Raw genomic sequence first — 12,976 nt, 5'->3', positions numbered from 1 at the left:
ATGAGGAAATTGTATAATTCGATTGTTTTCAATAACATTTTAATAAATGTAACACATGTTAATTATGATGCGTGGATTATAAGTAGATACCAAATATGGTGATGAGGAACTTATTTGCATAATTTATGTAAAAATTGCTAAACCGCTTTATAATTAATGATGGGAATTTTATTACTGTGACATGTGTACGTTAGTCAATGGTGAACAATACCATGCATAAATTATGTTAATGTATCAGTCAATTGCATGAAATTTACAAAAGCTCTAAATATTCATGGAGGTATGAGGTCGCCGAACTCTAGTTACCAGTGTGTTTGGCTAGATAATAAAAATGCAGCGGAATAGTCACACTGGTCACACTTGTAGGGTTTTTCACCGGTATGAGATGATTGGATAAATTAGACTTCCGAGCTTCCCTGTACCCACATTCTCCACACATGTAGGGCTTGTCACCAGTGTGTTTTGCTAAATGTCGGTTCAAATTGGATCTTCTCGCTGCAGAATGGTTGAACCACAGCGTGAATTCCCCAGGGACGGGCAACAACATTGAATTCGACTGATATGTTAGGAATTGACGTTGGCTGACTTGAACTGTAACATTTTTGTTACCGTCAGACCCACCCTTACCATGGCAACGGCCACCAAGACCGCTCGCTATGCTTAAGTATAGGACTTAGTGTGGTCCAAAGCCAGCTCGACCCCCCCCCCCGCCCCCTTTTTTTCCGCCCTAAAAAGGCTAACCCCCAACCCTAATCACTCAGAAAGGTAGAATATGGTCTGGCAAGCACCTTGTAGCAGAAAAAGTCAAGCAGAATATTAAATTTGTTGAGATAATGAGGCCAATTAGCGGCCACGGCTGCAGTTATTCTTCCGTATATAACAGCGATGTGGAAACTGTGGTGAGTGGTAGAGGAATATATCGGTGTTGATACGGTATAAGTTGGATTACGTTGCTTTTTCGGCCAGCGGGAATTTGCGCCTTGATACTGTTACCGGCACTTCCTGTTCGTCTCCGCTGGGGGTCAAATCAAAGTGTCTTTTATAGAAAAACGAGCAGGCAGATATTTTGTAGGTTGTACCCTCGACTTCAACATACTAAATTCTTGTAAATTGTATCTGCACCTTTCTATATGTTTTGAGTCGTCGAACCACTTCACTTTGGGGTCCTTAACCATGTTAATCCCAATAGGCGAAAAACTGTGTTCTGAGACCTTTAACCAGCAATGGGTGAAAGGTAAATATAATAGTGGGGTGAAAGGTCCTTCTTAACCATCACTGTCTAGAACGTTCCGCCTGCACTTTATAATAGATGCCCTTTATATTCGTCTAAATTTGGAACCTTGCATGGTAGAGATACGTCCTCGGGCCTTTTGACTATTATCCGACTAGCCTGAGTATCATCCTCCGTAGTAACCGCTGGCTCAGCGAAAGTCGTCCGACAGCCTCGTTGGAATTTTATGTCTTTAATTTATTCTCTTTCATTTTTTTTTCTTCCATCTTTCTTTCTTTCTTATAGTGTTTTGTTTTCACATAGCACGTTAATAACTACCTGTGACCATGTACGGTCAGCATAATAACCTGCCACAGAAGAGACTGAGACAATAGAATGTAATCTGTACTTCTATTAAACTTCTTACATATCTGCCATGGTAGTTACTGAAACATTTTACGTCCCAGAAGCTAACTTCACAAGACAAGGCCTAAACTTAGTCAAACAGCCCGGTGTTCTCGTCATACCATATGCACTACCAGTTCGGATTTATTATCGAGTTAGATAAAATGTCCTAAAATCACATTTCTCAAACATATACTGTTGTTCACCATTGTGCTCTTTGGTGGTTGTCAAATTCAGATGCTCAAGTATTGTCACACTGGTCAGACTTATAGCGTTTTTCTGCTGTTTGAATTCTGATGTTCGGCAAGGTAAACAAGGTACACACACTCCCCACACATGTAGTTGCGTCATTAGTTTGTATGTTGTCTAAGATTGTCGTAGAAATTACACTTACTTGTTGCAGAAAAGTCAAACTGGGCATTCTTTTTTTTTTTTTACATTTGTGAGTCTTCATATTTTGAGATAAGCTACGCATGTGAGTTGCTTCAAGCTTGATTTAGTCACACTGGTCACATTTGTAGCTTTATTTACCAGCATTAGTTCTCATGTGTTTCGCTAAGCAACGCTTTTTAGCTGTGCTGTACCCACGACCCAAACACATGTAAGACTAAGGCTTATCACCGGTGTGTTTAGATACATGTCTGTCCAAATTGAACTTTGTTGCAGAAGAATAGTCACACTGGTCACACGTGTAGGGCTTGTAACCTGTATGAGTACTCATGTGTTCGGATAAATGAGACTTGCGATAAGTCCTGTATCCACACTCCCCACACATGTAGGGCTTTTCACCAGTGTGCATGACTAGATGTTGGTTTAAGGTGGACGTCTGTGCAGCAGAATAGTCACACTGGTCACACTTGTAGGGTTTTTCACCAGTATGAGTTCTCATGTGTCGGGATAAATGTGACTTTTGAGCTGCCCTGTAACCACACTCCTCACACATGTAAGGCTTCTCACCGGTGTGTTTGGCTAGATGTCTGTCCAAATGGTATTTCCTTGCTGCAGAATAGTCACACTGCTCACACTTGAAGAGTTTTTGCCCTATGTGAGTTCCCATGTGCCGGCATAAGTGAGACTTGTAAGCTGTCCTGTACCCACACTCCCCACACATGTAGGGCTTATAACCAGTGTGTTTGGCTTGATGTTGGTCCAATTGGTATTTGCTTGCTGCAGAATAGTCACACTTTTCACACTTGTAGGGTTTTTGCCTTGTGTGAGTTCTCATATGTCGCGATAAGTGAGACTTGTGAGCCGTCCTGTACTCACATTTCCCACACATGTAGGGCTTGTCACCAGTATGTTTGGCTAGGTGATAATCCACATGGCTTTTCTTTGCTGCAGAATAGTCACATTGGTTGCACTTGTAGGGTTTTTCACCGGTATGAGTTCTCATATGGTCGGATAGATGAGATTTCTTAGCTGTCCTGTACCCACACTCCCCACACATGTAGGGCTTCTCACCAGAGTTTGCTTCTGGTTCAATGACCAAACTCTTTTTGCTCGCTGTGGGCTGGTCTTTTCTTATGCTTGCATCTCGGTCGAATAGAAATCCAGTAGAAGACCCATCACAGAAGGTTTGGTAAACAGCAGTAGGAGACCCATTAACTAGTTCTGCCATGTCGAACCTATTGGAATGGCCAAACAAAAGTTAGGAAAGAAAAAAAAAGACCAATTAAAACTAGGTGATTGCAAGAAAACAAATAATGTTTATCTTTACATTTTCTTGACTAACAAGATATTCATGGTAAGAAGCTGTTGTCTTTTTTCTGTTTGTTGTAGCTGTTTGTTGTGTTTTCGCAATTACAAAATATATGTTTCCAGTGTACTAGTGACGTCAACTTCAAGTAAACAGTAACAGGAAGCGATAAATCAAAGATGATACGGTAAGCAATTTACTCCAAAGAAAAAATTAGCTGTTGTTTTTTCTTTCCACAATTTGTCACAAAATATTTAGCTTCAAGCCATTCGTGATTGCCTACAGCTCATAGCAAATCACCCGTCATAAAAGCGTCACCCATTTTACAGTAGACTCCGCCAATAACATACATGACCCCAGCGGCATCGTGAGTCGATTTATCGGTCACCTGTCGGGAAGGCTAGCCGTTTTAAACAAGATCTGTTAATCTTACACAAACACATAATGATCTAGTCCCATCGCTTTGTCCCTATACTTGCTACATGTAACCGAACACCATGTTGGCTACACCCCCTGTAACTATGTTGTCTGATCTAGGTTATATATTTATACCTTGTTTGTCTTGAGGAGCAGAAGATAACTAGGAGAAACGGAGCAAAAACAATATGTTTCCTTTGTTTCCGTGAAGGTATAAACAGTAAACCCGGCCCCTCCCCACCCCCATTTTCGTCACCCTGAAAAGTCTTACAGTTCTGGCTAATGTAGCCCGCGTATTAGAAACGACCACAACCCACTAAAATTCATAAGAATGCAGTCATTTTGAATCTATATCTCGTTCCTACCTGCTTCCAGTGTTGATAATTTACCTCCGCACAATCATCCTGCAAGCGTCTGTCTGAAGCAGCCAAGGGTGAAAGGTGACTGGCACTGTGGGTGAAAGGTCAATTCCATGCCTGCTTATAACAGTGTGTAGCGTGTTCAGCCTATACTTCAGAGGAGCTGCATTTTCTGGATTTTTCTTTCTTTCCCTTTCTTCCTTCCTTCCAATCCTGCTTTCCCATAGCACGGAAATAATCAGTTAACGAAATCACAGTTAAGACCATGTGCGCCTTGTTTTGGTGAGTGATAATGCAATGAGTACCCGTTTTAATGTACACTTTATATAAAAACAAGCTTGATAGTTCGGTACTCGGCTTTTATAAAAGAAATGAATTACCCTACTGGTAATATTACTACTAACAGTACATTACAGTTATAGAAAATAATCATTGTCCACCCTGGTTTTCTTTTAATAAATAGATAATTGTCTTTTATTTTCTACCATTGTAGTAACAAATCGGTCACTGCGCTATAGGAAAAAAGGAATTCACACATCCTTGCAAAGTGTGTTTGGATGTTATGCATCAATGGCCCTCCACAAAGGACCCATCGGTTAAATGTAAAAAAAAAAATCGGTGCAATGAACTAATTCTGCCATCTCAACTTTTATAAACATTTGTTAATATTTCTTTTAGTGACAGAATCACGCAGGTGTTTTGAAGTCTATTGCCAATAATGAGATTTAAAGGAACTCGGCATCTTGAGTTTATCTGTTTGTTTGTTTGTTTGTTTGTTTGAACCTTTATTTGAGTAGATTTCTCGGTCGTCTGTCTGGTAGACTTGCCTTTTTTAACAAGATTTCTTAAGCTTTAGTCTTATACAAGCACATTCATAATCTAGCCCCTCGAGCTTTGTCCTGGTATGCTTCGTACAGTACATGTAACCGTACACCACAGGGTTCTGCTATACCTCCATGGCGATAGCTGTCTGGCCAGTTCCTTATTTGTTTGGACAAGAAAATGAGGAAGTGATAGAAACGGAGCGAGCAACAACAATGTTTTCGTTTGTTTCCGCGAAGGTAAAGATGCCCCCCTCCCCACCCTTTTTTCGTCACCCAGAAAAGTCTTACAATTCTGTCTAACGTAGCCCACATATCATAGAAATGGCCTCTACCCCCTATAGTTCATAATAATGCTTTTCAATTCAAATACAATCGAATTTCCATATCGCAATTTTTGAAAACATTTTAACTTTGATGACTTCGATACGCTCCTATTCGAAACAATTAACAATTCCTTTAAATACTGTCTAAAAGACTTGTGGTGATTTGGGATGGACTCTGTGTCAATAAAATGAAATTTACCTGTAACAGACAGAGGACAAGGATCGTTGCGGTCAGAAAAGAAACTACAGCTTAGGAAGCTTGAGATGAACAGGATAAAGTGGAGAGATTAAAAGGAAGACTGATTGCAGCTGCAGGATGAACTCACCACTGTAGCAACAGAACAGAGTGGACTACTTTTGTGATACAATATTGTAAACCAATATATAAGGGAAAATAGAGTGGCAATTGTACCTTTATTTAACTTCCTTATTTTCACTTATTAGTTATGTCCTTGCATATCAGCCATGATATTCACCGAAACTATTTTTTTAAGTTGATTATATAATAGATAAATAAACTAGAGTTCGACGAAATCATACCTTTGCCAAATGAACCAGGTTTGTTATGTAGAAAGATGTCTGTAGACATAAGTATGCTACTCATTACATATAATTATATATGTTATTTGATTAAGTCACACCTCTATGAGTGCAAGACTGCAAGCAAAAGCTTGTGCTAAGACGATTTCATTTTGGTAGTCTAGAGCTGAGATACAATTTTTTCTGAAATTCAGAAAAATAGAATCTGTCAACCAAAACATTGAATTGGACTGGCCTGACATTATCTTGATAACAGTGGCTCTAAGCAACCTGATACTCGAGAGTAGCAAGGACGTTGGTACTGTAAGGTCACATTGCAGGTGGAAGATGACCCGGAAACACAAACACACAGACACACTCCAAACTATATCTCCATTTGTCATGGAAATAACTATTAACAAAACTGCAGAAGTTTAAAACACATGGGATCAACCTATCCTCCCCAGTTTTCCGTCAACATAAGTCTACTCTAGTCGGTAAAAGTGATTGGCACCCAGGGGGCAGGGGGCAAGGCTGGGTCAGCCTGCTAGCTTGATCTACTTGCCTGGCACCTGTAGCTGTCAATAAGATACGCCCGAGCAGAGGTAAGGAGAGACATTTTATAAACTTCCCACATTGATTATGCAAATTAGCTGTTAATTTGCCTAATTAGCATCTTATTATGAACGTCTTCACTTAGTCTATCCACATATAAAACATACCAAAAAGCATGATGATCCGCCAACATGTTCATATTTTCTCATTAAGTATGCAAATGAGGCCATCATTTGCATAATTGATATCTATCGACATTTCTCTCCTTCCCAGCTACATATTGGACAAGTTTTAAAGTCCTATCATGGAATGCAGTGGTTTTATAAATGTTCCTCATTAATTATGCAAATTAGTTGTTGATTTGCATAATTAGTATACCATTATGTACGTCATCACTCATTCTATCTACACACCAAAAATCATGACGATCCGTCAACACGTTGTAGAGTTATTCTCGTCCAAAGTTTGAAAGGAAACCGGCGCCTGCAGTTCTAGTTCAAAAAGCCGCTAGGGGGCCCAAACTCCCAGCACTTACTCTCTGCCTTGAGGGCTATCTACCACTCGAAAATCATGATCACAGCATGTCCAGAACAGGAGATATCAAAAATTGAGGTTCTGCTGCAGTACCTTAGCAAGCCGCCAGGGGGCCCATTATCGAACTTGACCTTCGTTTTCCCGACCCCTACCCACCTACCAAATATTATCGGGATACATCCAAGGCTTCTTGAGTTATGCTGTTAACAGACAGACACACAGACACACAGACACACACACAGACTCACAAGCCCAAAACATAACCTTAGCCATTCTGGCAAAGGTAATAAATAAATACTTTTTTTATGTCACAGAGGGTCACTTCACAAGACATGGCCTCAACTTAGTCAAACAGTCCGGTATTCCCGCCAAATGAACTCGTCCAAGAACTTCCCCACACAGACTCTAGATATAGACGATCCAACATGGCGGCCAGACATTGCTTCGATCTTGAAACCGGTGAATTTACATACAATAACGCTAAATACTTGCTGTGTTTTCTAAATCCATAAATGCATAAGCCATAGCATCACACAAGGTTGTTGTTCCATGTACATTGCATATTAGAGCAGTTTTAGGTCGTTTCAGGTTGTATTAGGTCGTTTGAAGTGTTAAGGCACACCGTCATGTAAGGTGCGTCTCAGTATGTGTGTTGTCTCAGATGTCAGTCAAAATTACATTTCTTTACTGCAGAATGGTCACACAGGTCACATTTGTAGTTTTTTTGTGTCATGTGCGAGTTCTCATATGTTGGGAAAAGTTATCAATGTATAGATTTATGTGCAGCAGAATAGTCACACTGATCAGATTGTTTATTCTTGTTTACCAGTATGAGTTTTCATATGTCTCACCAGGTCAAACTTCCGAGCTGTCCTGTACCCACACTTCCCACACATGTAGGGCTTATCATCAGTGTGTATGGCTAGATGTTGGTCCAAAGTGGATTTCCGCGAAGCACAATAGTCACACTGGTCGCACTTGTAGGGTTTTTCCCCTGTGTGTCTTCTCATATGCCGGGATAAGGCAGACCTCCGAGCTGTCCTGAACCCACACTCCCCACACATATAGGGTTTGTCATCAGTATGTGTGGCTAGATGATAATCCAAAATACTTTTCTTTGATGCAGAATAGTCACACTGGTCACATTTGTAGGGTTTTTCACCGGTATGAATTCTCATATGGTCGAACAAATGAGACTTTTGAACTGTCCTGTACCCGCACTCCCCACACATGTAGGGCTTGTCTCCAGTGTGTTTGGCTAGATGTCTGCCCAAGTTGTATTTATGTGCAGCAGAATAGTCACACTGGTTACATTTGTAGGGTTTTCGGCCTGTATGAGTTCTCATGTGTTCAGATAAATCCGACTTCTGAGTTGTCCTGTATCCACACTCCCCACACAAGTAGGGTTCCTCACAACTTTGTTTCAACGTAGACGTTTGTGCATCGGGATAGTCACACATGTCGGGTTTGACACCAGTATGAGTTCTCATATGCTGGGATAAATTTGAGTTGTAAGCTGTCCTATACCCACACTCCCCACACATGTAGGGTTTCTCACAGGTGTGTGCTTCAGGTTGACTGACCAAACTCGTTTTGCTAGCTGTGGGGTACTCTTTGGTCTTGGTTGCATCCTTGTTACATAAAACTCCAGGCGGATACCGATACCAATCACTGGAGTTCTGGGGAACAGCAGTAGGAGACCCATTACTTCCCTCTGCCATGTCTAACCTAATGGAATAGAAAAATATCAGAAAAGAAAAAAAATAAACCAATTAAAACTGTATGATTGCAAGCAAGTAAATAATGTTTATATTTACATATACATTGTATAGCCTAAGAAGCTATTTACGTGTTTTTTTTCTGTTTGTGTTTTGCAATTCAACATGTACATATAATGTTTTTGCAATTCAACATGTATATATAAGTTGAAGAAAATGAGGAAGTGATAGAAACGGAGCGAGCAACAACAATGTTTCCTTTGTTTCCGCGAAGGTAAAGATGCCCCCCTCCCCACCCTTTTTTCGTCACCCAGAAAAGTCTTACCATTCTGTCTAACGTAGCCAACATACCAGAGAAATGGCCTCTACCCCCTATAGTTCATAATAATGATGTCGTGTTGTATGTATATCTCGTTCTTACCTGCTTACAGTGTCGATTATTATCTCCGCACAATCCTCCTGCAAGGGTGTGTCTGGAGCAGCAAGGGGTGAAATGTAACTGACTATGGGGTGAAAGGTCATTTGATGCCTGCTTACCCATTATTGCGTTGCACCGACCGCCTACACTATCGGGCAGGTGCCATATAAACTCGGCACAAAAAGTTTGCAGTATTAACTTCGGTTGGTCATATTTCTTTTGTTTCTGCATCAATTTCATTATATTATATATCCATAGAAAGCTCAAATGACTTTCTTAAGTTAGTGGGTCGCGAAAAAAAAGTGTCCCGATTCCCCCGTTTCTGTTCAACACTGCATCGTCCGGTTGTTATGGTCGCTGGTGACAATGATTCAATCAATCCTTTTTTCACCCAACGTTTGGTAAACAGAGCATCCAAGTTTATTTTTAGCATATATGAGTAGATTATTTCACGATTGTAAATTTATGGAACGAGCACCAGGCCTGCTTACGTACAAAGATCACAAAGATAAAGTGCCAAAATTACCATACTAAGGTCACACACTCCATTAGGCTCATTTCTTCCGGCAGTATTGACTTTGATGGAAGGCAAGTTGAATAAACAGGTCATGTCAATCAAAACGACTGTTGCTCCTTGTTCCAAGAAATCAAATTAAACCAAGATGTGTTCAATTGAGTGCTAGCTATAAGCCGTAAGAAAGCTATTCCATCCTAAGACTATACTTGAGCATCCAACGGTCCTTGCTCTGTGTGGACTGTTGTTGTTATTTTGCAGAATGGCATTTGGTCCAAAACTGAACGGGTAGAATATTGCGACTGTGGATGGAGGATGTTGTCCCTATATCTTTAACCACATTGTAGTTGCCTGGAATGATGAACGAAAATTACACAAGCTTTCTATTTATGTATAATACATTGACGTTTATGCAGAAATGACGAAAATATGATATACCAAAGTTGATATTCCAAACTTTTTGTGCTGAGTTTATTTTAATCTGACTGGCAGTGACAGGCCATAGGGGCATGTTCGGGCTTGACGCGCCCGCCATGACACGAGTCAGGGGCCGGGTAGGAGGAACCCCTTGCATCCTTGGTCGGAAGTCCTCCTAGGAGACGCAAATAACAAACCTGCGTCTGCTGGGGCCGTCTTACACGTTGCCCCTGTAAGACTTAGTGCGTCAGTGGACGAGAGAATGGGTTGCAGACAGACGGAGAGGCAGACAGACAGGCTTCCAGACAGATAGAAAGGCAGACAGACAGAGAGGAAGCCAGACAGAGTCGCAGACAGACAGAGACGCAGACAGACGGGCTTACAGATAGATTGAGAGGTAGACAGACGAAGAGAAAGGCAGACAAGGGTACAGACAGAAAGGGTTGCAGGCAGACAGAGAGGAAGACAGACAGGCTTGCAGACAGATAGTGAGGCAGAAAGACACAAAAGAAGCCAGACAGAGTTGAACACAGACGGGCTTGGAGACAGAAGAAGGGGCAGACAGACAAAGACGAAGCCAGACAGGGTTGCAGACAGACGGAGAGGAAGACAGACAGGCTTCCAGACAGATAGAGAGGCAGACAGACAGGTTTGCAGACAGATAGAAAGGACAGACAGACAGAGAGGAAGCCGGACAGAGTCGCTGACAGACAGAGAGGCAGACAGACAGGCAGACAGGCAAAGATGAAGCCATACAGGTTTGGAGAGAGACAGAAATACAGACAGACAAAGATGAAGACAGATAGAAAGGACAGACAGACAGAGAGGAAGCCGGACAGAGTCGCTGACAGACAGAGAGACAGACAGACAGGCAGACAGGCAAAGATGAAGCCATACAGGTTTGGAGAGAGACAGAAATACAGACAGACAAAGATGAAGATAGACAGGCTTGCAGACAGATAGAGAGTCACACAAAGAGGAAGCCAGACAGAGTCGCACACCGACAACTCGGCAGACATACGGGCTTGGAGACAGACGGTGAGGCAGGCAGACAAAGACGAGGCCAGACAGGGTTGCAGACAGACAGACAGGCTTCCAGACAGGCTTCCAGACAAACAGGCATACAGACAAAGAGAAAGCCAGACAGGCTTGAAGACAGAGAGTTAGACAGACAGGCTTGCAGACAGACAGACAGACTGAGAGGTAGACAGACAAAGAGGAAGCCAGAAAGGGTTGCAGACATAGAGGCAGACAAGCAGGCTTGCAGACAGACAGGTTTGCAGACAGATAGAGAAGCGGACAGACAAAGAGGAAGCCAAACAGAGAAGCAGACAGACGGAGAGGCAGACAGACAAAGACGAAGCCAGACAGGGTTGAAGACAGATAGAGAGGTTGACAGACAGGCTTCCAGACAGATAGAGAGGAAGACAGATAAAGAGAAAGCCAGACAGGGTTGCCGACAGAGAGAAATACAGACAGGCCTGCAGACAGATAGAGAGGTAGACCGACAAAGAGGAAGGCAGACAGAGTCACAGTCGGACAAAGAGGCAGACAGACGGGCTTGGAGATGGACAGAAAGGCAGACAGACAATGACGAAGCCAGACAGGGTTGAAGACAGACAGAGAGGTAGACGGACAGTCTTCCACACAGATAGAGAGGAAGACAGACAAAGAGAAAGTCAGACAAGAGTTGCAGACAGACAGAAAGGCAGACAGACGGGCTTGGAGACAGACGAAGATGCAGACAGACAAAGACGAAGCCAGACAGGATTGCAGACAGAGAGGCAGACAGATAAAGAGAAAGCCAGACAGGGTTACCAACAGAGAGTCAGACAGACAGGCTTCCAGACAGATAAAGAGGCAGACAGACAAAGAAAAAGCCAGACAGGCTTGCAGACAGAGAGTCAGACAGACAGAGAGGCAGACAGACGGGCTTGGAGACAGACAGAGAGGCAGAGAGTTAAAGACGAAGGGTTGCAGATCGACAGAGAGGAAGACAGACAGGCTTGCAGACAGATAGAGAGACAGAAAGACAAAGAGGAAGCCGGACAGAGTCGCACACAGACGGGCTTGGAGACAGACGGAGAGGCAGAGAGAAAAAGACGAAGCCAGACAGGGTTACAGACAGACAAAGTGTTATACAGACAGGCTTGCAGACAGATAGAGAGACAGAAAGACAAAGAAGATGCCAGACAGAGTCGCAGACAGACAAAGACGTAGAAAGACGGGCTTTGATACAGACGGAGAGGCAGAGAGACAAAGAAGAAGCCAGACAAGGTTGAAGACAGACGAATAGGCAGACAGACAAGCTTCCAGACGGATAAAGAGGCAGACAGACAAAGAGCAAGACAAGCAGGGTCGCAGACAGAGAGTCAGATAGACAGGCTTCCAGAGAGAGAGAGAGAGAGAGAGAGAGAGGAAAACCGACAAAGAGAAAGGCAGACAAGGGTACAGACAGAAAGGGTTGCAGACAGATAGAGAGGTAGACCGACAAAGAGGAAGGCAGACAGGGTTACCGACAGAGAGGCAGACAGACAAGCTTGCAGACAGAGAGGTAGACAGACAAAGAGGAAGCCAGACAGAGTCGCAGACAGACAGAGAGGTAGACAGACGGGCTTGGAGACAGACGGAAAGGCAGACAGACAAACACTAAGCCAGACAGGGTTGTATACAGACAGAGAGGTAGACAGACAGGCTTCCAGACAGATAGAGAGGCACACAAAGAGGAAGCCAGACAGGCTTGCAGACAGATAGAGAGGTAGTCAGACAAAGAGCAAGACATGCAGGGTTGCAACAGAGAGTCAGACAGACAAGCTTCCAGAGAGAGGGAGAGAGGAAAACAGACAAAGAGAAAGGCAGACAAGGATACAGACAGACAGGGTTGCAGACCGACAGACAGGCTTGCAGACAGATAGAGCGGTAGACTGACAAAGACAACGCCAGACAGGGTTGCTGACAGACAGACAGGCAGACAAATATGCTTGCAGACAGACAGAAAGGTAGACAGACAAAGAGGAAGACGGACAGAGTTACCGACAGAGAGGCAGACAGACAGGCTTGCAGACAG

General features: G+C 42.9%; 2 protein-coding genes across 3 annotated transcripts; both read right to left on the bottom strand.

Annotated features, from left to right (window-relative positions):
* Positions 1-2,038: 2,038 nt before the first annotated feature.
* On the bottom strand, positions 2,039-4,246 carry LOC118424607 (zinc finger protein 525-like). Of its 2 annotated transcripts, XM_035833246.1 has the most exons (3): positions 4,094-4,214; positions 3,864-3,891; positions 2,039-3,240 (listed from the first exon to the last, which is right to left on the bottom strand). In XM_035833246.1, exon 3 carries the CDS (start codon positions 3,231-3,233, stop codon positions 2,223-2,225), a length of 1,011 nt encoding a protein of 336 aa, XP_035689139.1. In that variant the 5' UTR covers positions 3,234-3,240; positions 3,864-3,891; positions 4,094-4,214; the 3' UTR covers positions 2,039-2,222. The 2 variants fall into 2 exon arrangements, with proteins under 2 accessions (XP_035689139.1, XP_035689138.1); XM_035833245.1 differs by lacking the exon at positions 3,864-3,891 and having other exon boundaries at positions 4,094-4,246.
* Positions 4,247-7,133: 2,887 nt separating this feature from the next.
* Positions 7,134-9,054, bottom strand: LOC118424606 (gastrula zinc finger protein XlCGF7.1-like). The gene is made up of 2 exons (XM_035833244.1): positions 8,982-9,054; positions 7,134-8,570 (listed from the first exon to the last, which is right to left on the bottom strand). Exon 2 carries the CDS (start codon positions 8,561-8,563, stop codon positions 7,655-7,657), a length of 909 nt encoding a protein of 302 aa, XP_035689137.1. The 5' UTR covers positions 8,564-8,570; positions 8,982-9,054; the 3' UTR covers positions 7,134-7,654.
* Positions 9,055-12,976: the final 3,922 nt, after the last annotated feature.

This window comes from Branchiostoma floridae, chromosome 10, assembly GCF_000003815.2.
Source record: "Branchiostoma floridae strain S238N-H82 chromosome 10, Bfl_VNyyK, whole genome shotgun sequence".
NCBI classification, from domain to species: Eukaryota; Metazoa; Chordata; class Leptocardii; order Amphioxiformes; family Branchiostomatidae; genus Branchiostoma; species Branchiostoma floridae.
Note: the sequence above shows the minus strand (reverse complement) of the source record. Positions and strands in the feature narration are given on the sequence as shown.